General features: G+C 33.9%; 1 protein-coding gene across 16 annotated transcripts in view; it reads left to right on the forward strand.

Moving 5' to 3' along the window:
* The window catches only part of Eph (Eph receptor tyrosine kinase), a 94055-nt gene that overhangs the window by 30238 nt on the left and 36491 nt on the right, over positions 1–27326 (forward strand). For all 16 annotated transcript variants that reach the window (XM_089178357.1, XM_089178364.1, XM_089178367.1 and 13 more), the window contains exon 2: positions 1565–1644. In XM_089178357.1, the coding sequence (XP_089034483.1) occupies positions 1565–1644 (80 nt within the window). The remainder of the gene's footprint in view (positions 1–1564; positions 1645–27326) is intronic.

A 27326-nucleotide genomic window follows, 5' to 3' on the forward strand; every position in this document is an offset into this window, starting at 1 on the left:
AAAAGGTGAGGAGGGGGGGGAGGGAACGAAGGGTGACTGCAGCAGCTTGGAGGAAAGAGAAGAGGGTGGTGGAGGTGGTGGTGGTTGGTAGCCGCCGGTTGAAGGGCGCTGCTGGATGGATTTTGCAGTACGCAGTTTTCACCTTTGAGATTCCATCCGGTGTTGTATGTGTTTTGGGGGGCGAAGAGCGGAAAAGGGGAGAGGAGGAGAAGAGAGGAGACGAATTGCACACAACGTCGGCTGTGAGGTACTTTGCCCTAGGAATTCAAGGACCCGAGGGCTGCCGAAGGTAGAAGGGAAAGAGAGAGAGGTTTCCAACGACGCTCAGCGTCGTCGTCGTCGTCGTCGTCGTCGTCGTCGTCGTCATCGTCGTCGTCGTCGTTGTTGTCGTTGGGGTAGCGCGTCGAACGTTAGTGAGGGTGAGGGCAAACTTGTGTTGAGGTGTGTAGGTGCCGGTCGATACGCTTTCTCGCACTCATGCCACCTCCTTCTTTTCTCTCTGTTTCTCTTTCACCCTCTCCCTCTTCCTGTTCCTTTTCCTCTTCGTCTAACTTTCTCTCGCTTTCTCTCCTATTCCCTTCCTCATTCCCTTGACTCCTACTTCTCACCCTCCAGCAGGAGGAGAGCGCCGCGACGGAAGCCGCCGAGCTGCAAGGTGTTTTAGCGCGCTCTCGAGAAGCCGCCATTTTGAGAGGGAGAGAGAGAGAGAGAGAGAGAGTTACACCCATCCTCCTCCGGTAGCTTCAGCTAGCTTTCTTCGCTACTTCGCTTTTGCGCGATGAACATCTCCACGCGTCGAAAAACAACGACCAAACCATAGCAGCTCTCTCACTTGCTTTCTTTCTTCCTCTTTCTCTCTCTTTCTCTTTGCTTCCAAACTCCACCCATCCCTTCGACCACCCATCCTCCTTCCTCTTACCGAACAACGCTTCGCGACTCGCTTTTCCATCGGCTGTGAGCTCCTCGTACGCCTACACATCGTCGGTGTACAGTAGTCGTTGCTACTGCTGCCTCGTCTAATTAAAATTCACGAGATATGCGCTTGCTAAATCGACGTGTACCGCACTACTCACGAGTCTCTCCCGTTAAAATGGATTTATCTCTCTCTTTCTTTCTTCTCTCTCTCTCTCTCTCTCTCTCTCTCTCTCTCTCTCTCTCTTTATCTATCTATCTCTTTCTTTCTCTTTGCTTACGACCCTTCTTCCAATTATTATTTCCGTGTAACGCTCGTATTTACGCTCATTTCTCGACGCGTATCTATAACACGTGTAATTAAGCTTACTCCTCCCTCGTTCATTACTGTCTCAACAATGTTCTCCTGACGATAAACAAACAAAAAAATAAACAAAAAATAAATATGAAAAGAAGAAGAGACATGCCTTGGTTCTTTACCGAATAGAACAACGTGTCATTCAATTGTTCCTTTATGTTCTATTTAATTATTACTATTATTATTATAATTAACGATGACTTAAACAGAAATCAATGTTTGATTTATTCTCTTTACCCTCATTGAAATTTATTATTTTGATTCTAACATTGTCATATTTTTTTTTTATTTCAGTCGTTCTCCTGGACACAACGGCGGAGGCGAAGCTCGAGTGGACGAGGTATCCCTATGGACCGCAAGCAAGCACTCCTGGTGTAAGTTCATTCACGAAATATTATCGTTAACTCGTTCTAGCGAAATATTACGCTGAAATTAATCGGGGAAATGAGCCAACGAAAAAAATACAAAAAAAAGAGATAGAGAGAGAGAGAGAGAGAGAAAGAGAGAAAGATAGCAAAAGACAAAGAAGGTTTATCGTATATTGGAGCATTTGGATTTTCGTTCGTCATTCCTTAACGAGAGGTAAAACGTGTGAGCGCACACTAGTTTGTTCCATTAAATCCGTTGCAATCCTCGTTCGAATCTACCGTCAAATTTTTTTCTATATTCACTTTTTGTCTTTCTCCCTATTCCTCTCTCTCTTTCTCTTTTTATCTGCCATCTAAACTTTTAAAAGGATTGCCCGGGCGAAGCTTCGATGGCCGGCCATGATGGATAGCGACAAGTATGGCAACGTTATATCGCAAAAACCATTTATCGATAGTACGTATGTTCTCTTCACGATAATGGATCGAAAATTCTGATCGTGGCCTCGTAATAAATCGAAAATAGTGTAAACTCTAGCCGTGTCTTCGGATTGAGTACAAACTCAACCGAAGATACGCGAAACTTGAAAAAAAAAAGAGAAAAGAAATATGAAAAATGAGAAAAATTCTCGAAGGAAAAGTCAAAAGGTTCGAAAAGTGTGTCTTCCCGTGTTCTTGGTATCCCATCAAAGAATAGCGAAAGCGCACCACCGTCCAAGGGATTTGTAAACGTGGTAGGAAGGGGGCATACGGAGCAAATCTGATAGAGTGAGAGAAGGAAAGAAAAGGATTCCGGAGCTTCCCGACACCTTCTCGGTGGACGGAAAGTACTTACATTCGCGGTCCGTAGCGACGTCCCGCGGGGTAAAACAACGGCAAGAAGAAACAACCGGGTTCCATGGGGGTACCAGAAGCACTTTATGGTCTCGGTGCGCACGGCATACGTGGGCTCCCGCTGGCCAATCCAAGCTATCTCTGTCGCTCTTTCTCTCTCGGCGCCATGTTTGTTTTTCAGTTGTTAAGCGCGCAGCGGGCCGCCAGACAGGTTTAAATCAGCCTCTACCTCTTCTTCCTCTTCTCCCTTCTCTCTTCTCTTCTTTTTCACACTGCCCGCGTATATCTTTCGTCCTTTTCTATCTTGCATCATTCGATTGCTTTTCTCTCTCTCTTTCTATACCGCGCGTACCACTGGCCCAAGAGTCAGTTCGCTGGATAACAAATTGCTTTTTGTTTGAACGGACAAATTAGAGAGACGACCGCCAATGAGAAAGAGAGAGAGAAAGAAAGAGAGAGAGAAAGGATGCGTTTATTTAAACACCGTGTGACGTACCGCCGTTTTCTCTTTTATAGAGGTAAAGTATATACATAAATACATGCATAAGCATTTATACGCTTTAGTTTGTATACACGTATTACTTCTACTGAAAAGGTATTTGAAACACCAAGAATTAGTAATCCGAGTTTTAGCATAGTTCCTCTAAAACATTGCACTAATGTCATAAACGAGAGATATATTTTAGGTGAGATGTTTCTTTTTATTATTGTTGAAACATAATTAATGTGGTGTGGTCATCTTTTTTATAAGAATATATATATGAAAAATAAAAAGGGAAGGTCTTTGAAGATTTTTTTGTTGTCCGGTTTTATCAAACAAATGCAACACATCTCTAAGGAGCACGCGCGGTACTTTCGAGAAGAGAATAAAAATTGTGAAACAAAGGACAAATATTTCATTTGGTCTCTAGGAACAGCGTCGTCGCGGTCGTGAGTTTACGTGGGTGTCGAACGAATATCTCGATTTCGTTCTTCGAGATCGTAATGATAAACCGTACCTGGCACGTTTTACGGCTACGTAGAGATCATTAGATTTCCTTAGGAGTGTCGATACACGTTCCGCGACGATATAATTCGATCGGTTGCGACAAGTCGATTTCATCGATCAGACTTCCACTGATACATATGTATATATACTTTTGTTTATTTTACTATAATTTACTGCTCTTTTTTTTCTTTTATTCCCAAAAAGATCAATCGATTAAAGTGATTCCCATTTTCAAAAATTATCTTTGATAGCTGAGATCGTCTTTCCATGATTTAGTTATTAAATAAAAAAAAATAATTAATTTGTATCGATGTACTTACTCCGTTATTTGCTCTAATTGTAAAATGAAATTTGTCATTTAATTTAGACGAGAAAGCAAGATTTTAATTCTTCACGTTGTAAACGTGATATCTGATTTTTCAAAGAAAGTTTCTCTAGCTAGCGATTCTTCTTCTCGTACGGGCGCCACCAAACAAATTTATCTCCATGAATCCATAATTTATGACCGCGTTTTATGTTGTATTTATGCATAGTTATCTTGCCCTCGGTCTCACACAGTCCGAAAGAAACATTCTCGTAGTACGTACACCTACCTATCAACCTACCTACCTACACCTATCTACCTACCACCTACCTACCTATTAACATAAGGTAAATATTACACATAAGAGAGAACGCCGAATACGTTCGTTTATTTATTAATCACTGTCGTTCCGAATCAATGAGCACAAAGAGAACGGCCGTCTTCGTTGTTCATTTGGTTTCGATGCGGATGGATTCATCTCGTAATGTTTTTTTTCTCATTGGAACGGCAGTACAGGTACATAGAATATTTTCTCGCTTCCGATCGTTCCGCCTCGATTTTTCGCTTTTCATGTTTTTTTCCTCCCTTTTAACAAATTATACGACATTCGTACAGACTTTGTTAGTTACTAACTATTGATCGTTAAATAATTTTTACTTTTTTTAAATGAAACTTAAAAAAGAGATATAAGATCAAATATATTTAAGAGTTAAATTTTAAATTCAAAGAACGCGAGAGAGAGAAAGAGTGTACCTTTCTTCCTTTCTTTCATCTTCATGATGACCTACATTCCGAGGACTACTAATTTGCACCGTGTTATTATACGCGATAAGTGGTAACGAGCAAACCTCTGTCCAAATGGTAATTTTAAAAAAATCATAGAAAAAATGGTTGGCTATTGCGAGTTACAAAAATGGAATGAATTAATTAAGTGTCGAGATGAATAGAAAAAAGAAAAGATAAAAGGGGAGAGAGAGAGAGAGAGAGAGAGAGAGAGAGAGAGAGAGAGAATACAAGAAACCCGTGAAATCGAATTTACGTAGGTTCCACGCGTGTGTCCAGCAGCGTCCTCTTTTTTCCAACCTTTTCGAACTTCGATCGTTAGTGCAGCAACGCTAATCGAACAGCGTAACGCTCTGTTTGAAAAGGCTCTTTGAGGCTGCTGTTGATTTTCTTGGGTGCTAAACGGTTAGCTCGCCAGCAGCAAACGCCAGCAGCAAATACACCAGCAACAGCTTGCGAAGAGAAACAGCATTGGATCGTTTGCACTATGCCGCCCCGGAAGCTTCTCTTTTTTTTTTTCTTTGTTATTCCTATAAACTCATCCATGAAAAAAGAAAAAAAGGGTCTCTGACGAACGTTCCAGTCACTGTCGAAGTGCTACTTTAAGTGGACTATTTTCGTTCGTTAGAGAAATTCCGTTTCGAAAATCCGGACTCTCTCGTATGTTCTGTCAATGACCAAAATCATCAAAAAAATCCGATTGATTTAGTTTCGAACGATTTTGGGCACTAGAGGCGAACCTCAAGGACTCGTAACCGATTGAAACATGCCAGTGTCAAACTTTGACTATGAACAACCAGTGAACGCGTCACATCACGAACATAGAACAATCTTCGAAAGAATTACGAATTTTTTTTTGCGTCAAATCATACTTCTGTCACTCGTTCACGTAAATGAACATTTTTGGATGCAATTAGATATGTTGTAATATATAATTCGTTCAATTTATCGATGTATTAGTAATTAGAGTTGAAGACAAAGGATTGTTCTGAAATCTTTGATCTAACTTTTAAAATTTCTTTATATTTAAGTCAGCCTCGTGACTAATCTTGATCGAATAATGTCATTTGATTTTCATACAAGGTAAATTATTTTTTCATACGGCCCGTGATACTTGATAATTGTTAATATTAAGAACAATTGTATGATTTTTCATATGTTTTTAACAAGAATATATAATAAAAATAACGTAATCTACTAAAACAAAAATCAAATGGCTGGTCACACGAATCGAAGAAAATAATTTTTGGTCAAACGAATTGAGACGATCAATTGAATAATACGTAAAACAAATCGATTTGTATTAATAATCGCACTGTAGTTGAATTACTGACAATTATAAGATGAATATTGATTTCACACTACTAGCAAATACATCACATTTCTAATAGTCAAAATCAAATTCCATAGTCTCGAATACGTGATCAGGCTTGAAACCAAGCACAATTTCAACTGGCTTAGGTAACGACATTAAGCTTGCATTCCTATCATCGTTAGATTAGTCCTTATTCAGACCTCTCTTCCCATTCGCTTCTAAGGAACGCAAGCCTTGTGTTCCCTGGAAGTACGATCGTTCTCGATTATCGCGTGCATCCGTCATAGACGTTCCATGAGATTAAATACGTGGAAACAGAACGACTGTGCTACACAAGCAAATTCCATTGCAAATCTTACACTAGTTTCTCGAAATCGATCCAAACGCCGATCTTTCATTCGTGGATCTAAAGTTTTATGAAATTTGCCGACATTAAATTTACTCAAACATTTTAATCCTTTATTATAATCACGTAATAAGTTTAAAATGTTTTATTACGCTATTATTATTCTGTAATAGATAGGAAAGTATGAATGAAATGATAATTGTAAACTTTTTAATGGTTTTATATAAGTACGAAAATATTTTCATAGTTTCAATTTTGTGTGGAACTAATTTCGAAATAATTACAATTAAATAATTTGTTCTTTCTTTTTTTTACCTAATTTAATTATTATTAGATCATTCATTTGAATATTTAATTTTATTTTACATTTTAAATGTTTTAGTTTATGAATTAAAAAGGACTATTAACTTTGGGAAAAAAATATCAACAAATTTTAAATTGATATTATTTATTTCGAGAATATCATCGAAGTAAAAAATTATGCGATAAAAATGATTAATACTCAAAAATCAAAATTAATCCTAAACATTTATATTGACGTGTAATAATTGTTCTAATACAAATTTTCAATTTTAATCCATTTGTTTGATGAATGTTCTTGACTAATCAGTGGTAGGGTGAACTGAAAGAAAAATCCAAAAGGAAAAAGTGATGACATGAATCCTCTTAGATGACGTCTTACAGTCCTCTTGATCCTCTCTCTTAAGTGATGCTTTTCCGTCCTAAAACACACATAGAACACCAAGATAGAAAGAAAAGAGAGTGTCTCGTGTCATCTCTTACTACCCTCTAATCACTTTCTACGAACAGGGATTAGCTCTTTTATAAAAAGACTCATGGATAAGTGTGATCTGTGATAAAATACTGAAATCTGTCTTTTTTCTAATGCTTCTATTTCTTTCGACGTTTTTTAACGTTCAAATAATAAATTCTTGACAACATCCTTTTTGTTTTATCGTTTTCAATTCTTACAATTAAATATCAAACTTTTAAATCTCCGATGAATAGAATAAGATAAATTTCCATATAAATTGAAGTATACTCTACATGAAATTACTAGTAATATGAAGAAAAAACAGCTCATATACATAAGTATGCATGAAAATGACGATTATTAATAATATTGTGTTGGCAAGAAAGTAATTTCGCCTGCATCAATAGATAACGTTATGTTTGTTTCGTTATTCTGTTGTTAATGTTAGAATTTTCTTTCTAGTTATTTAATTTAAAGTTCATGTTTTATGTAGAAAGTTAATAAAATTTAGTTATTTAATTTAAAGTTCATTTTTTGTATAGAAACAATCGAGTTTTATTTCACACTAGAAAACCGAAATTACTTTCTTGCTAACTCAATGTAACAGTAATAAAAAGATGATAAAAGGTATAGTAATTAATTATAATTAGGGCTAACAATAAAACTTGAAAGAGAGAAGATTATGATTTTAGAAAAGAAAGAGATAAAACGCATTGTTCTTCAATGTTGAGTATTTTAACTTATGGTTAGCCTCTCTCAAAGAGATGACATTTTTCTCGTGTTAATCAATTTTCTAGAGCGTGGATTAGCATTCTAACGCAGTAACTAAGTACTTGGCCCTTAACAATAAGGAGCTTCGGTGTTCCGTATTAATATACCGCGAGCCGTAGGGCAAGGAGGGGAATGAATAAAAGAGAAAGGGAGAGAAAGAGAGAGAGAGAGAACAAACGGGCCAAACAGAATTAGCTCGGAGTATTTGAAGAAGCCGAGAGAAGAGAGAGAGAGAGAGAGAGAGAGAGAGAGAGAGAGAAAGGGAAAGGACGCGTTAAGCTCGGGGCTGATGATGGTAGGGAATACGAAGTATACAGAGGGATTGCATTCTCCTCCCACTCCTCCCTTTCTCCTCTCGATCGCCAACGACAACTTAAAAAAACGAAGGGGAAGACATCCCGCTGGAATTAATCGAGAACGCACTTTCCGATGTATTTTTAATCGCTTCAACCGCGTCCTCCCTGGGTTTCATGCGAGCGAGCCATGAGTATCGCGTTTACTCGTCTTAATTACATAAATAATTTTGTCCCTTGTTTCCCGTCGAGATCTTTCCTGTCCCGTCTGTTTTTGTTTTCTCGTTTCTTCTTTTTTTTTTTTTTGTTTTTTTTCTAGGATGCAAAAACAGGTATAATAAATAAATAAGAAAACACAAATCAACGGCATCGAAGTAAATACCATTAATATCCTGTCGTCATTGACACGTTCTTAACCCTTTAAACCTTTAACTGATAATGTACCTAGTAGGAGAATAACTGATGATGTCGAGTCCCCGGGACTCTGGTAATATTAAAGAATGTATTTTTTTTTTTTTTTTTTTAATCGTTTGAAAATAAAGATTAAAGTTAAATATTCTTAGTTCTGGTCCATTTTATCCAAAATTAACAGTTAAAAGTTAATGTTATTACTTAATCAACAATAAACGCTTGCTGTGTACTAACGATGTGTATTAATCAATTTTTATTTAATCTTTTTTATTATAAAATTTGTTTAATTATAATAATTACTTTCCTTCGATATTTAACATTATATGGTATTTTATTCGCGTTATAATTATTCAATACGGTGACAACTTATTCGTAATTCGACTGCTCTTACAGTTGAGGTATAATGGAAGCGAATAAAAAAACCGTATCGAAAGGGTAAAGGTAGAAAAGGCGGTACTTTTGAACTTACTTAGCAGCATTTAAGAAGATTCCTTCGTTCTATAGGGAATAAACTTGTTTAATTAGTTAATCAAGCATCAAACCGGGACAATTTTGGACAAGGTGATTAGACGCGCTCCGATGAAGGTAAACATCTTTCCCGTAACGATGGAACGAGGTAAATAAGGAAGAAAGGAAGAGATTTAAAAATAGAGGGGAAGAAAGAAAGATAAAGAGAATGATAAAGAAAAGAGAGAGAGAGAGAGAGAGAGAGAGAGAGAGATGACCCTTCGAATTTAAACGATAGTCGTTTCCATGAGCATCCATCGATAGTTTCTACAAAAAGAAAAAAGAGATATCGTTTTCTTTCAAAGAAAAATTTATCGTTACTCTACCTGTTTATTCTCAATTCTTCAATAACCGCTTTTTTAACGCCAGCGATCATCGGGTATAAAAATATGTATATATGTGTGTGAAAGAAAGAAAGAAAGAAAGAAAAAAAAAGAGAACGCGATGAGTGTTTAGAAAGTCTAATAAACAATGACAGGACAATTTTAAGAGGGAAGCTCTCGGTTGTACCTTTCTTGTACTTTATGCTGAATGTCTCGTTAAAAGTAAATTATTGAACGTCTATTCGACATATACGAGTCGAAGGTAGACGAGTATCTTGTAAGATCTCACCGGTAACATGGACGACGAAAAAGTCGGCGATAATAGACATAAATAGGTATGGCAAGTTAGTTTCTTGATTTCGAAAATGCATGATGAGAACCGAAAATAAAAAGACAAGGAATAGAGAAAGAGAGAGAGAGAGAGAAAGATAACGCTATGAAATCGATAAGATCGACTATTCGTTTCAAAGAGAACGTTAAACGATCATCCTATACGTTTCGTAATGCCCGCGTTGTTTGTATCTCTTCCCGTTTAGTCTGAAATTTTATTTAGACATTCGATCCCTCAATCGCTTTTTTATTAGATGCGTTCGTCTTTTACGTTTCTTCAAATATTCTTAAAACGTTACAACTTTTGTTCACGCTTTTTCTCATTAAACAAGGGGCACTCAACCTTGTTTCTGTCGCAGGACGCATAAGTCCATTTCCAGTGTCAAGCGAGACACACACATTGGGGCTGATTGAACAAAAAGATCATCGGGTTGAAGAATAATATAGTCTATTATTTAAACATTCACACATGCGATCTTTGATTTTTTTTTTAACGATAATGATTTACATTACAATCAAATATCAATTATTTTAAATTAACAGTGGGCATGGGTATGAATACTCTTGTGACTTACTATAAATCATATTCGTAATTCTTAATTTGGTTAAGTTCTACATAAATCTACTAATCCTTTAACTAACAAGAAATTAGTTAAAATCAATACGTAATCTATCATTTATTGATCTTTATTCTCCACAAAATTATTAACTAATAAAATGATTCTTACATTATATTATAAAAATATTAAGAATGCCTAGACATAGTTTATTTTGAAGTTTATAAAAAGAAAATATTTAAAAACATTATTAAGTAACAACAATTACCAAATACCAGATGATAGATTTCTACATAATATGGTTCAATTATTTTTTGATCAAATTCATGTTCTTAATTACCTTCAAGCATATTTTTGATCCTTCAAAATCTCTCCCTCTTTTATATATATATATCAACCTGATATTCCTTTAAAAAAGATCTACCCTGTCTGACCATGGAACACGATCCACGAATGGCAAGGAACGTAGTATACCGTATCTTTTTCGCGGAAAGTTAGGGAAGGATCCGAAAGGGACTCGTTATCTTCACAAGTTGATTCTCCACGTGGATACAATTAACGGCATCCTCGCGCGCGAACGGAGGGATCCGGTTAAGAGAAATCTGGCTTCCGAAAAAGTGTTGCCCGTTCCCTCTTCTTCTTTCTCTTTCATTCTTTTTTTTTCTTTCTTTCATAAGGACTCACACAAAATCGCGCATCTCTACGGTGGCGAAAAGAAGACTCACATATTCGTTCGCAAGCTTGATGAAACGTAGCGATCGCGTCTGAAGTTCCGGCGAAAAGGTCTCTCTCGCACGTGGCACTCGTCCTATCTGATCGTTTCATCTTCCGTTCTCTTCGTCTCTTCATCCTTGACTAACATATCTTTTTCTCTTTTACAAATGCACACACATATGTGTATATATAATATACACGTATATGTATTTGTATACGTATTTTTTCTTTTTCTTTTATACATACACACATACTTATCTTTATTTATCTCTCTCCTTCTCCCTCTGATTTTGATACATAAACATCTCTTTCTCATATATAACATGGTGGCACGTCTTTTTAAACGTTCTCGTCCACGGGCGTATCTGCATCTAAATGCGCTTCTTGGATGCAAAATTCTGAGGACGTCACGCGGTGATATGTGACTCGGGTAACTGCGTCTTCAGGGACTCTAGCTCGTCAAGAATCGCCTTCCCGGAATGCGAGACCCCATACAAGAAAATGTTCCTATCTCCCTCTCTCTCTTTCTTTCCTATTCACTCTCGCACGTAACGCATCGATGCATACGACTGGTCGTCTACCGACACATCTCACTAAGCTATCCAATATCTCTCTTCCTTCTTTCTTCATCCTTCCTATCCTTTAAATAGACTCGCTTAACGCTAAAGTTATAATTAAGTCGACGGAAAGAGAGAAAGAGAGAGAGAGCTTTGGGAAAGGAGTGGGGAGGCTTAGTGAGCAATTTACAAAGATTGCGATTTCTTGAAAATTCATATTACATTTCTATCGGTAGATAAATATTAAAAAGCATCGATTTTTGAACTTATCAAACTATCGAATACCTTTAGAAGATCCATCGGCTTATCGGTCGAATGGCGAGTCGATTAATCCGTCTTGCAAGGGAACCAGGATGCAAGCGTACGAGTGAGATCCGTTACTTCGTCCTCCACGTTCTCCTCCTCTCTCCAGCAATCGTAACCTTTCGGTCGAAGGATGCATTCACGCATGCGTTACGCTCTCGCCTACGTTCTTCTTCTTCTTCTTTTTCCGCATCTTCCTCTTCGTTTCTTCGTAAATCGAACGAGCCAAAGATCGAGCCGACGATTTCCCGTATTGCAAGGAGAAACAAAAAATATATATACGTACAATCTTTCCGCGTACAACGAACGAACGAACGGCATTTACGTTTATCGAAGTCGTTAGTTGATACTTTTTCCTTCCTCACGGCCCCCTTTTACTGTTTTCTCCTTTGTTTATATAGGGTGATAAAAAAAAATCCAATATTTTAAGAGCTTATCGTATATTATGTGCCCATAATTATGAAAGTGGTTCTAAATCATATAGCTCTTGTTTCGAGATATTCAAAGAATTACATTTGAACGCTAAATGAATTCTATATAATATTGAAATAACAAACGCTATCTCTAATGATTCATTTTTCAAAATATCGTCAAAATTATATCAAATTTATTTACTTTAAAATAATGTGGTGTGAAATAACTGATAAACTCATTTGTTTTTTTAAATTTTAATTTACAATTAGATCTATTTTATATGATATAGGCACATATATCATAAGAAGTGAAAAATATCTAATTAACACATGGGTCCTTTGTATATATTATATTTACGTCCACGAAATTAACATTTGAGCTAATGTGTTTATAATTAAATTCCTTCGTTTAGATTCAATACGTTGCTAAAAGATTCGCTTATTGTATCGAATGCTCATCATTAATAAAAGTTTATTTATATAAAAAGAGTTAATTCTAGGATCCATGTTAATTGGACATTTTTTACTCATATTGAAAAGTACTATAATCTCTTAAAGTATTGAACCCTTTTTCTACCACCATGTATGCAAAATATATCAAAATAGAGACAAGAAAATGACTTTCAATGTATTCCCTCAGAGTCGATGCTGGAAACCATTCTTGCTCGTATGATTCAAAAAAAGATGACGTATTTCACTTATCTTTGAGGGAGACAGAGAGAAAAAAAGAGACAGAGAAACTCGTGGACGATGTTTCGAGAGTGCTTACAAGGAAATAATCGCTTTAAGGTATTGTAAAAGCCGCAGAGAAATGAAGCTCCTTCTGTAGTCACATTGTACTTACGTATGACGTTGTAGTATGTACTCACGCAACGCAAAGAGTGAAAGAGAGAGAGAGAGGATGATAAAGAGACCCTAGTAATTTGTTGGGACACGTTTCATTGTCAGTCACAATAGTACATTATATACTGTCACTCACGCGCGAGATTGGATTTCGCGTAGATACGTTACCGTTCTGTTGGTAGCAATCATTGTCTCTACAATTCTAACATTTTATTCCTTCCAGTTTACCTTGTACAATCCCTCCATTTATGTATTTGAATCATCGTACAGAATTATTATACATATATCTACCCATAGCGCTTTATCATTCAAATATCTTCATTTGAAACTTCATCGCAAGAATAATTGAAATTTATATTTTTTTTTTTTTTCGAATAACTAAATATAACATCGAATTTTTCTTTTTCCTATTAACAAATTTCTATCTGTAAATATTTAAATCATTATATTTTAATTGATTCATCTCATGAAATATCTGGACGCATAAACATAAAGACTTCGATAACGGTACAGTAGATTCATTTTAAAACAAGGGAATGAATGACCTCCACAAATATAGGGAAAAAAGAAAAAAATAGATAGAAAAAACGATGGGGTATCGTAACTTAGAAAAAAATCATTAAATCACTGACATTTATGTTCTCTCACTCCGGTTGAAAAACCACAGGAGTGATCGTAATATAGGGAATTCTCTTTTTTTTTTTTATATATATACATATATGTACTATACAAAATACGCACAGAAAGGCACACATTTATATGTGTATTACTGACTTATACATATATATATATATATATGTATGTATATACACATATACAAGATTATATACACTCGTTCGCGTGAAAAATGGTGCGGACGAATAAAATATAGGAGGGAGGAAAGACACGTGGCGTGCGTATCTCTCTCACGAATGAGACTCGAACGAACGTAGCGTAATAATCGTACAGCTGTGAAAAGTTTTTCCCGTGGATCCCTTTTTGAAGCAGGGAATAATAAATATCGAACTGCTTTAGAGGGTGTGTCTAGGATAACTAACCGACTATTAACTAAATATTTATTAGTCAGATAAGTGTTTGATTTATGCACTCTTCGCGACAATGATGACAACGATGGAGAAACAACTTGCCGGCGCTTAGACTATTAAAATAAAAAAAAAAGATTGAAAAGAGAAAGAGAGAGAGAGAGAAAGAGAAAGAGAAAGAGAAAGAAACTTTAGGCCGGTCTTACAAGAAAATACGATGTAACAAACTTAAGTAAAAGTACAGTAATGAATTATACAGTCTCATTCGTGCTTCTGTTGATAATTTATTTTGAGTTCAAGATGTCATATTCTGGTGAAAAATTTTGGAAAAATCCACTTTTTTTACGTATATAAATTGAGCATATTTCAAAGAATGTAATATAAAAATTCGGACATAAAAGTTGTAATTGTTTTGAATTTAATATGATCTTGAAATCGGAATAGCGTGAAAATAATTAATATGAGCACGAGCCATTTTTTCAACTTTTTGTATAAATGATTTTTTTTTAGTTCGATTAATAACGACAATCATAATAAAATAAAAATACATTTGAATCTCTGTGTAAACCTGTCGAATTAGAGAAATTACTTACGCGAATCACGAAGAGTTTTTCAGACATGTTAAATGAAATTAAAATATTTAAATGAAAGTATTTTTCTACCGCTTGACCTGAATGACCAATCAAGAATATTTTCTGTTCTCTTCTGTCTTGAACCAAACTGAACGATATACTATAGTTTCTATATAAATCATGAAATTTAATTCAACATTTCGTCTGCACGATTTCATCCATAAAGGTGTCACAGGTATTCCAAGTTTCTAAGGTACAACAAGATCACTATAGTTATACAGTATCTCACGTTGCTCGAATGCTTCCATTGACGTAAATACTTATGTATAAGTTCAATATCTATCATACGTGAATGACGATAAACGTATTCTCGCACGGAACTTGTCTTAATCTTCGTAAAACGAAGACTCAAAATGCCTGATCAGCACGTATCGTTTGTTGAGACAAGCTTATTGAAATAAACTCACATATTTAAATCGTTATTCTTACAAATTAAAACTCGATTTAATTTTATCTTCTCATTCTCTCTCATGCATACTTCTTCACTTGATCATACATAAATACATAAATACTTTTGTTAGAACGTGATTATAAAAATAATCAATCTCTCGTTGACTCTTGTCAAACGCAACGGAAATTGGATATTATTTCTCTATCCATAAGACGGAAATTCGAGACAGGTTTCTCGTATGTGAAACTTTATCGATCGTCACTATAACCCTGTTTATCTTCGGCAAGTCTTATCTGCCGATGGCGCCATTTCTTTTTCTCTTATTTTATCTTCCACGTGCATCAGGCATCCCCCTTATTTCACCAATAAACTGTAACCTCTAGAATTCTCGGTACGTCGTAATCGAGTTTCCGGTTCTCTTCCAACTAACCAAAGTATGACTCAATCAATCTTTTCTTTCAGCTTCGATTAAAGGATTTTTTCTTCGTTCTAAGACGAGATATCTAATGCTAGAGCAAAAATTTCGTCGTAACAGAATCTCATGAATCGCCCATACAAAATTCATTAAGAGTTTGATAAATTCAATTAAACGAATCGTTTGTTCGATTGGCTAATTTTATTTTTACTTTTTTCAAGGACGTAAGTAACCCTTCTTTTTTACTTTTTTCTTTCTTCTTTTTTTGTTTGCGAAGAAATCGCATTCCCACGTTGAAGTCTGTATCGTAAAAAATACAAACTATCGGAAGAGAGAGAAAGAAAAAGTGAGAGAGAGAAAGAAAAAGTGAGAGAGAGAAAGAGAGAGAGGGTAACAGATAGAAAGTCGTTTTGCATAGACGCAAACGTACCGAACGGAGCCACGCACGTCGAACGGAAAGTATCGATTACAGATTTCTCATCGAGGCACTGCGGAACAGAAACAAATCGTGGGCTTCGATCGATAAGAAGAGCGAGAGAACCTTTCTATATTTTTCTCTTCTTTTCTTACTTTTTTCTTCCTAAACCTATTCGAATTACACAGTTCTCGTTCGCAAGCGTCTTAACTCAGAATATGTTATATCGTAAGTCGTTAAACTCGCCTCAAAATCATTCGATACCGTTCACCTTACCCTTAAACACTCGCAAAATCTCTTCGTTTTATCTTGTTCTTCAGATTTTCCTTATCACGTAACGCATTAACTGGTATAAGTTCAGAATTTAAAATAAAATTCACGTATTGTATCGTCGATGAAAGAAATTCTTTCTTTTTCGTGTAACATCTGTAATGAGTGTCACTTAGGGTTTACACTAGGACATTTTTGTATACCTATTTTTACGGACACACGTCAAATTAACGGGTAAAAGAAGATACCGTGGTGTGAACTAGAAATGATTTTTAGTATATATTCGTATCATTCAAAAAGTAAATCAAAATTGCTGGAAAATAATAGTAATCATTTTTGTCATTTTGTATATGAAATCTGAACCCGTCAAATTACCGGTTTTCGTAAACATAATGATAATATCGTACACCGTCCACGCTTACTAGATTTCTGTTTGAAAACTATTAGTTTAAAATGAGGACAATTTATAAATATTATATACAATAGTATACTTTTATTATTATATTCATTAATAATTATTATATTAATTTATATTTAACTTTAAATCATTAAACAACTGAATTTTAAGCAAATACGAAATAAATTTCGAGCGTTCTCATTAAGATCTATCGTTCGTTTATTTTTTCTATTATCGAAATATATCAAAACAATATTATTAAAATTCGTATTTCGACAAGTGAAAATTATCGAATTCCTTTCCTTCGTACAAATTAGCTTTAAACAATAGTACATTTATTTAAACATCACAAATCTTTTAATATACTTTGAATATCCAATAATTTCGATCTGATATTTTATCGAATAAAAATTATTAATCACTGATGAGGAACGTTAAAAGAAATGTATTTTAGTTTAAATAATCTAAAATATTAGTAAAGAACAGTACTGTATTAAATTAAGCTTAAATGATTGCTAATTATCCAAGGAAATGTACGTAAATGTGTTATTGTTCAAACATTACTTAATTATATAATCTTTACTTATAAAATATGTTTTTTTAAATTATTAAAAAAAGTGATTTAAAGCTTACTTGTTCAAAGGAAAGAATTCCGATATTTTTCATTCGTCGGAATACGAATTAATGCCATTTACATATATTTCGATAATTGAAGGAATAAACGAACGTTAAATTTTAATGAAAACTTTCTATAACTTTAAATTAAATTTTGAATTAAAATGAGTTTTATAAATAACAAGTTATTTAACGTTTATAAAAATCTTCTTTATATTATTCCTGCTATTATATAAATTAAATTGATTCTTATACTAATGAACATTTGAGTAACAGTGAAAATAAGGGATGATCAACTATTAAAAATGAAAAAACCAAGTATTTTCCTTGTTTTTACAATTATATCAATACGTACAATTTTTAGTGATCGACATCATTGTTTGCACATTATTTTCGTATTTGCTTAATTCATTTATTTTAAATAATACTGCCAAGTTAAACTCATTAATTATAATATAATAAAGATATATTAAAATATTTATTTTTAAATTGTCTTCATTTTAAACACATTCTATCAATAATTTTCAAACAAAAATTTAGTAAGTGTAACGATATACGATTTTAAATGACATTCACTTGTGTCTACACATTATAAACGTTCAACGATCTTTACCTACGATCTCTTTAGTTAACCTAATTAAAACATCGAAAGTAAAAAAAAAGAAAGAAAGAGTATATTCGTTACCGTTCAATTCATTTGTTCGCTTTCATCTTAAAGTCAATAGAAATAGATAGAGAAATCAGCTTTACTGTTACAGCGTGAGCATACAATCGTAACCCATTTTCTATCTGTGAGAAAAATCAAGATCAATGATTAAGAAAGAAGTTAAGTCGATCTACTTTGCTGATAAAATTCATGTCTTCGGAACAATGACTGTGTCAAGAAAAGGAAAATGAAAGAAAAAGGAGATTCCTCTTCTCTCTCTCTCTCTCTCTCTCTCTCTCTCTCTCTCTTTCTCTCTCTCTCTTTCTCTTTCTCTCTTGAAAGGGTAAAGGAGTAAAGTAGAAAAGAAAGATCTTTTAGCTTTTTTTTTTTCTTCTTTTTTTCTCTCAAGTAGATTACAAGCAATTACGAGGGTATCCTTAGGATATCGTGTCCTAGCGACGAGAGTCACCAGTAAATTGTCGGAAAGCCGAGAAATCCTCCTATTTATGCGTTCGTTTTCACCCTGATTTACGAGACCCTTTTTTTCACCGAGAAGCTACTCAATGATTGTCACCAAGAAACTCCGAGTATCTTTCTTTATCATCAGCTAAAGTTACACGTCTGTTCTGATCTTTATTCTTTTTATCTTCATCTCTTTTTTTCTATTACTCTCCCGACGATAAATAGAACCAAAAAAAAAGTGGATAAAATAGGACAAATATATTATGAGCCGTTCAAAAAACCAAATGGATTATTTATAACACTCTGCTTTTAGAATATTTTTTCAATTTTTTATTTTAAAACATTTGATCGATGTTTCATTTTTATAATTAAAATAAATTTCTTGTATTATTAGTCTAAGTAATAATACTTATTTTTATGACAGTTGAATAATAAAAAATTTAATAATATATATATATATATATATATATATATATATAATCATAGCAATTTTTTCTATGTGTTTTGTTTTGTGAAGAGTTAATCGATATAGCAGATGATCGACTCATATGTATCAACCCAATACAATCTTTTGATCGTTTCATTTCTGAACTGACTTGTTCTCGCATGATCTAGACTGTTCGGTTAATCCTTTTATTACATTCCTTTTATCCTGACTATTCAAGCGTATATCACTCATCATACGAGATAAAAAGAAAGATAAAGAAATAGATTAACTATACCACTCTTGTATCACACTCTTTTAATTTCTACAACATTATATCAAATGGAAATAATCTAAAGTTCGTATAATTTCTTGTTTCATATTTGGTGATCTTATTTTAATAATAATTTTAATAATTTATGACAAATTATATATATATTAATAAAAAAATTAATAATAAATAAATATATGTACTTACTATTTAAAAAAGAAGCTGGTAAATGTGAAAATATTATATGTGGATTGACCACTTGTCCTTGATGAGACAACTTTCTTTTTTTCTTTTTTTCTTTTTTTTGCAATCATTTATATCGACGATCAACAGGACGAGTTTACGTAAGTAGCTTTCTCTTGGAAACCTATTATTATCGGTAAAAATAAAAGATATTATCCAGTACGTTTATTTTAAGATATATCATCAATAACGTTTGATTTAAAATAATTTTGATTTGAAATAAAAAAAACATGTCAATTTATATATTTATTTTTTAACATCAACAAATCAACAAAGAGTTCAATATTTTTAATTGATTAGAAATAAATTTTTATTTGTACTTAAAGTAAATACAGCGGAGAAACAGGGAAGAAAAAAGCAAATTATACAACAGGTGTTCATAATTATTTCAAAGTTTATGAAAAGATAAATATTTACGTATACGTAAATCCGCGTACTTTAGAGATGAAAGAAATTTTCTTATTCAAATTTGGCACTTAGGATTGACTGAGTTCGTCATTAAACGCGGAACTTCGAATGTCAAAAAAAAAACTCGACTCCACGCTTTTACCTTGAAAATTATCAAGACTTCTCGCAACATTAACTTTAAAATAACGTGACGTTTCACTGGCAACGGAACACGCGTAATTTTAACATACAATCCTACTTTGCCACTGATTACGTGTGCTCTCTTGCAAAATAAGACTCTTGCTCGGTGATTTTCCTTTTCTCAATTAACGTTCGCATAGACAGACAGAAAGAAAGAAAGAAAGTAAGTAAGTAAAAAAGAAAGAAAGAAGGAGAAAGATGGAAAAAGAGAAATCCTTTTTCCTTTCTACTAGTTCTTCCCTTTAACTCGACTTCTTCTCCTTCGTCTCTAAGTAATGGAAGCACAACGGTAATAAATTATTCCTCGAGAAATTCCTCATAATATCTTCCCGTCTTTTAATTGAAATCTCGAAGAGAGTCCTCGAAGCGAGGTTGGACAACTACTTCGTTTGACTTTTGCGAATTTATTGTCGTCGAGAGAGAACCTTATTGCACGTCATAGAGCAGAACAGTGAGAAGAGAACGAATAAGAACGAAAAGAAAGAAAGAAAGAAAGATATTAATTGTCAGAGGAAAGAGAAACATTTAAACATTTCCATAAAATTCGTGCGAAAAGATAGTAGGTAACACGATCTTTGGGGGAGGTGGAAGAAAGACCTTGAAAAGATCGACGTTGTTCAAATAGTGAAAAACTCGACGCGACTTTTTCAAGTTGAAAAAGGATATTAGTAGACTTTACGAAGAATTTTTTCTTCGCGTTGAAAAACTATAAAATTCCATTTTCGTTTATGTGCTTGTCTAGACAAAGAAGATTGAGAACAGCAAAGAAAAAGAAAGAGATGGAGAGAGAAAAAAGAAAGATAGATAAATAGAAAGAAAGAGATAGAAAGAGGGACTAGTCGAGTGACCTCGCTTGGAATGAAATTAATGTTAATCCCTACGGAATTAATCCTCCAAGTCGAATGAGAGAATAGAGTTGGATTATTTGGTGGACACGCCATCGGTCACACGACCATCGGACCGTTTCCACGGGATTAATCTCTCTCCCATACGAGAATGAGCTAGTATGCGCACGCGTACATCGACGAACTGTATTCCTCTTCTTCTTTTTCATTCGTCGTTCCTTCTTTCGCCGTAACTATACAAGGAAGAGAAAGAAGAAGAAGAAGAAAGAGAAAGAAGCAGTCTACCACTGAGCTTTTCTAAATTTCATGACGTCGCAGTAGGTTAACTCCGTTTAAAAGCGTGCGATTACACACTCGGTTTAACGCTACCTAATAATTCAAAACGTCAAGGAGTTGTGTGTATGTGTGTGTCTCTCTCTTACTCTTTTTCTTTCGTTCTCTCGTTCTCTCGTGATATTTATGTTTTTTTTTCTCTTTTTTTTTGTTTCCTTCACTGCCGGTAGTAATTATTAAAAACGTCGATGATCATCGAGCTATACTTTCAAGGACTATCCAATCTCATCGTACACATTTATTATAAACGAGAAGAGACCGACAGAGCGCAACGACGAATAATTACGATCTGCGATCACTATTTTACTAAATAAGTCATTATAATTTTATAATGATGCCGTGGTTTCTTGATTTAATGATCAAAATTCTTTTAAATTATTTTTAATCTTCTTGCTTTTTATTTTCTTTGTTTTTCACTCGAGAAAACGAGCGTTTAAGAAACGGAAGATGGGAGATATTATTCGAAGGAAAATCGTGGCAATTAGTATATATAATAGAAGATGAGAGAGAAAGAGAGAGAAAAAGATAGTGAGACGATAGGATAAAAATATTTTACGTCGAGGGCAGCGTACTGGCAACGATCATTGATCGCTCTTTAAGGGTAGTCGATCGACTACTCGCGCGTTCCATTCATTTGCATAGTCCATTATTCATTGCACAGCCATTATTCTATACGCGAAACTTAACTCTCCTCTTCGACTTCCTTTCTCCTCTTCCTCCTTCCCTTCCCTTCCCTTCCCTTCCTTTCCCTTTCCTTCCCTTCTTCAATCCTCTTAGTCATTTCTTATCCAACGAGAAACGAAGCGAAGGCGTTGCGTTTCCACGTAGTTCAACTACATTGTACTTACATACAAACACATACACACACATATATACATTTAAGTATTTACGTATATACTTTATCGCGTATTAAAAATGATATCGACTCGAACGACCATCATTGTTGTCAAAGTCGTCGTTGTTGTTGTCTTTGTCGTTAAATTCCAATTTCTTTCGTTGTTCATTTTAACCCTCTATAATCCAATGTTTTATTAATTTTAATATGTTGTTGAATGAAAATAATTTTCAAACAGATTATTTATTTTTTGTTTACCTTTAACATAAAATATAATAAATATAAAAAGAAATTATGAAATTGACTTTATAATCGTTTAAAAGTTTTATTAAATAAGAAACCATTGATTCCATAATATTTCCATTATATTTTATATATCTATAAACAAACAAAATAATATTTTAATGATGAAATAAGAAAGGTTTACAAAAGACATTATATGTATAAATGTAATAGGTATGTATGTATTTTAATATGGTACTTTAAATTTTAAATGGCGTTATAGAGAATTAAGAGATTGACAAAAAGAAATAGAACAAAAAAGAAAGTTAGAAAATAATAAAAGAGAAGAAGTGATCTTTTAACGATCCATTCCGGAAAACAAGACGAAACGAACGAATGATCGTTTATTAGAACTGATAGCGTTTTAACAGGCGGAGATATTTCTGTAGTACGAGAAAGAGAGAGAAAGAGACAAGGAGAGAGGGAAGGGGACAAAAATCTTTGATCGTTGTCTTCGAACAAGCGTGTGGGCCGAATTCCATCCGATTAAGATTTAATTTTTAAATCACGACCATACATACATGCATGTACTGACACATGCACATTCACACACACACAAAGAAAGAGAGAGAGAGAGAGAGAGAGCATGTAGACTCTGTACGTTATTCTTTGTTGCTCTTCCTTTTTATTACACTTCTTCTCTTCCACAATTTCTTTTTGCACTTTTATAATTAAATTAAGATGCTTCTACGATAATTCATATTATATAAAATATTTATATATATTATATTTATACAGAATATTATGTAATATAAAAATAATATAATAATACTATATTATTATATAACATAGGAGACATTAGCCACGTTGGATTACTGGTTTCCGACCGATCACTAAAGACAAGCAACGTGGGCACTGTTAAGTAACTTAGATAGGTGATACTTCAAGAAAAATAAAAGACAATACTATGTCTGCTATTGACTCAATAGAAACGGTAAAAAGACGCGCGATCTCTTTTTGATACTATTTGAATAAATGTTAGAAGGTTTTAATAACTTGAACCCGTTAAAAGAAAGAGAGTAAATAGACAAAAAAATATAGAGAATATATTAATATTCTAAAAATGGTAGTAATTTAAGATCGGTTCTTTTTAAAAACAAATTTATTTCTACCTTTATAAAATATTATAAAGAATGAAAATAATACTCTCCTTGATGCATCGTCATATTTTGATCGATAAATTAATTGGAAATCTCGATTCTCATTAAATTTAGTTTTATCAATGAATTCTGCTTTTCAGAAAGCTTTTGAATTTTGTTAACAGATAGCTCGTTAATAGAAAGGTCTCTAGCAGTGACAATTATCGTCGAATCTCTTCTACGTTCTACTATGATGATCGTCTCTACGTATATACATATATATCTGTCCTTGAACGAATCCAACCACTCTATTTCGAATGAAATTCGTCGTAAAATCGATTCCTCGTTAACGCTAGGCTCTTCTTCTTTTCTGATCACCGATCGGTAAGTGGCGCTTGTCCCACAGAGCACACCGATAAATATCCACCCAGCTATTATTCGGATTTCCCGGCTATCTCTCCCTTGGGGAAAAATGATAGAGAGAGAGAGAGAGAGAAGGGGGGAGAAAGAAAAAGAGGGGTGAGTTTGATTTTTAGGCAGATGGTCGCGGATTCGGCGACGAATTACTTTGCCTCGTCATCGTCGTTGTTGCTCGAATGAGACTGGATCGTTCGAAGGGCGAAGGTCGATGATCCGTTTTTCTCTCCCATCTCATACTCTCTTTTTCTCTTTCTATCTATCTCCCTTTCTCTCTCTTTCTCTTTCTCTCTCTCTTTCTCACTCGTTAACTCACTCACTCACTCATTGTACCCGCACCATCGTAGACAAGAGGGCAAATATTTATAACGAGGATAAAATGATGTTAAGCATTTATGATGGAATCTCCATTTGAAAGAAATAAAACTGGAGTAGAAAACGATTCACTGTTTTTTTTTTTTTTCGTTTATACTTTACTTTTCATACACGGGGCAATTGAAATTTAATTAACGCGTAGATACGCTATCATTAGCCATTTTGAAAGCTATAAGCTATCTACTAATGATATATCACAATTAGTATGTATTTTAGAATTGTTGAATTTCGAGCATTTTAAAACGATGCTCTTCTCTTTAAAAAAAGAAAGAAAGTCTCGTTTTTGTATTTAATTTTTTCTAGTTATTACTATTGATGCTTTATCTAGTTACTATTATTAACGCTTTTTATGAAGTGATGGCTAGTAAATTCAAAGAAGTAATTTTGAAAAGTAATTTTGTAATTTTCTCGTCAAAAAGGATGAAATGCAGTTGAACGTAAACGATATAATATGAGATTAATATAACGCTGAAAGAGAAGGATAGAGGAAAAGATAGAAAGATAGAAAGAAAAGGAGAGAGAGAGAGAAAGAGAACGAAGGGAAGGGCTTTATACTCGATAAATCTGGAAAGTAAAGTAATCTTTTTAAAAGATCCCGGGTAGAACATTGCCACGAACAGCCGAGTCTTCACGACTATGCAACAAGAAGAAAGAAGATCACAGAAACAAAGGATATTAGAACGTGACCAAGCGAATCACTTTTTTTGCAATAAAGAAGAAAACAAAACATTAAAAATATAAAAAATGAGAATCAAAGTGTACGATTTTTTCTATTTTTTCATTTCCATCGGTCATCGAGGGAAGAATACGAAAATTCGACGACTTTCGTTTAAAATGGATTTAATGTTGAACTAGTAAGAAACATTCGTATAGCGACATTCACGAGAGGCACTTAGTAATTGATGATATTCCAAAGGAACCCTTGGGTGGTCCTTCTACCAAGTTTATTAGAAACATGTTCTCTCTCTCAAGTGGTTCGCGTTAAAACGGACAGGGCCTTCCGCCAGAATGTAAGAGAAAATAAAAAAAAAAGAAGAAAAAAAATAAAAAGAAAAAATGAGAAAGAGAGAGACATGAATATACTTTGATGCACCGTTATTTTGGTTGTAACAATTAACGAAAAAGGCCGGCTGGAAGCTCGCATCAATCGTATCTCCTCTCTCTCTCTACCTCGGGAGCTTTGCGTGCACGAAAGATACGGAAGGGTTTCGTAAAGAGCTCCGAAGTGCTTGCACGCAGTTGGAATATACCGTGATTGCTGCATGTGTTTGTGTATGTGAGCCTTGGTAAACGAGACAAGGGATTACGTTCCTCGCCGTCCTCTGATCCTCTTCCCACAACTTCTCCTCTCTCTCTCTCTCTCTCTCTCTCTCTCTCTCTCTCTCTTGTCGCTTCTCTCACAGCCTCTCCGCGAGCCTCGCATTAATTCTTGATCATGCGACGTTCAGGTTAAACAAGGAAAATCGATTCCACCACGCCCCGTCCGATTCCACGCAGGACGTCACGATTCCGTTGCAGTTTGCAGTGTTTCCTTTACCGAACATTATTACACTTCTTTGATGTGTCCACGTGTTGTAATGTACGATGATGTAAATTCACTTTCACTTTTATTTAATTACTTAATCGATATGAATATTTCCTTAGGATAAATTATTATTTTATTAGTATTTTTTAAATAGATTATTAATATTTATGTTTGATACAAGGGGAGTACATATATATTGGTATTTTATTTTAAATATTAACTATCTATTTAATATACTAACAGTTTTTATATTTATTGGTATAATATTGATCACTTATGTAGTATACTTATATTTTATTATTAATAATGATCATGTATTCAAAATGCTAACTAAAAATATTTGCAAATACTCATTCATTTTATTTAGATTTTTGCTGCTGATAAAATTGCAAATTTAAAAACCTTAAATTTATTTCTAGGAATGTTAGAAAGTAAAATAAAATGTAGAACAATTATTTTCTAATTATAATTAATTATTGTTAAGAAGAAAATAATGACTTATAACGTTTCATATTTAGGTTAATTCATTATACAATAAATTTCTTTTATTATTATATATATATATGAAGAAACAAAAATATTAAATGTATAATAAAAATCGTAAATTATATAAATAATTGTGCGAATAGAAATAGAATAAAGTAAATTATGTTATTAAACAGTTTTAATAGCAACTAACACACTCAAACGATCAATTATAAATATCCAATTTAATGATACAACGATACATCGTGTGATAATATAAAAAGAGATATATATAATAAAATAACAACGAAAGATAATTGTAATCCTATGGGATAATCAAGCAAGCAATTGAATCGATTTGATTGCAATGTGGTTTTGCTTGGAAAGATTAAACGTTTCTTGAAATCTAGTTTATGCAAAAGAACGTTACGGTATAACGATCATGAAACGTGGTGGCACATTTTACGAGCACAACCATTTTGAATTTATGCGGCAACACGTGAAATGAATATATAAATCTTCTTAAATTTACCTTTAAACAAACCGACGATGTTTTTATAGTAACTTAGAAATATAATTATATATTATTATATTTTGTTATATCCGTGCGCGCTTCTCTTTAACGAATTTTCACTGACTTTTAACGGTCCTTTAGAATAAAAGAAAAAAGATAGATAAGAGAAAAAGAGTTGTTGCGAAAAAAAAAAGGCGGAACTCTTTCTTATCCTCCGGTTACTTCTATACGGCTAAAACTTTGATGTAGTTTGCTGGGCGAGAGAACGTAGCATACGACGATATTCACTACGGAATAATTATCGTCCGTTTCTCTCCAAAAAGAGAAAAACAGAAGAGAAAGGGTTGTCGTTCATTTTACTGAGAGAAAAAGACTGACAGAGAAAGAAAGAGAGAGAAAGAACATCTAGGGCTCGCGGTCCTCGAGAGTAGTTTCTAGGAATTAAAATCATAAAGTCAGGAGCATCGTTGAATACAGAATCTCAACCATCTAGCCTTTTTCCGTGAGTATGGAGGACAAGTAAGAGAGACTATACTCACTATAGGGTGACCCAAAAGATATGACAACCAAACAATTTTTAATTTGAATTTAAAGTTTCACTTTATTTATAAAACGGTAAACGCATTCCTACTACGTTTCTCTGCAACAAGGGTACTCAACTTTTTTTTCTTCATCTATAGTATGTCATTCGTATGATGTTTATCTCTTACATCAAGAGAACCGCATTATTGACGTAGCTGACGGTGCCAGATGCCTCGTGGTTAAAACAAAGACAAATTTTAAAACAATGACTGACAGAAAAAGAGTCATCGGACATGGAAAAGAAGGAGTATTATATTAAAACATGGATATATTTTGATATTTGGTATTAGTATCACAAGTTT

Source organism: Polistes dominula, unplaced genomic scaffold (assembly GCF_049000335.1).
Source record: "Polistes dominula isolate Pdom_NZ unplaced genomic scaffold, Pdom_raw_medaka contig_77, whole genome shotgun sequence".
NCBI classification, from domain to species: Eukaryota; Metazoa; Arthropoda; class Insecta; order Hymenoptera; family Vespidae; genus Polistes; species Polistes dominula.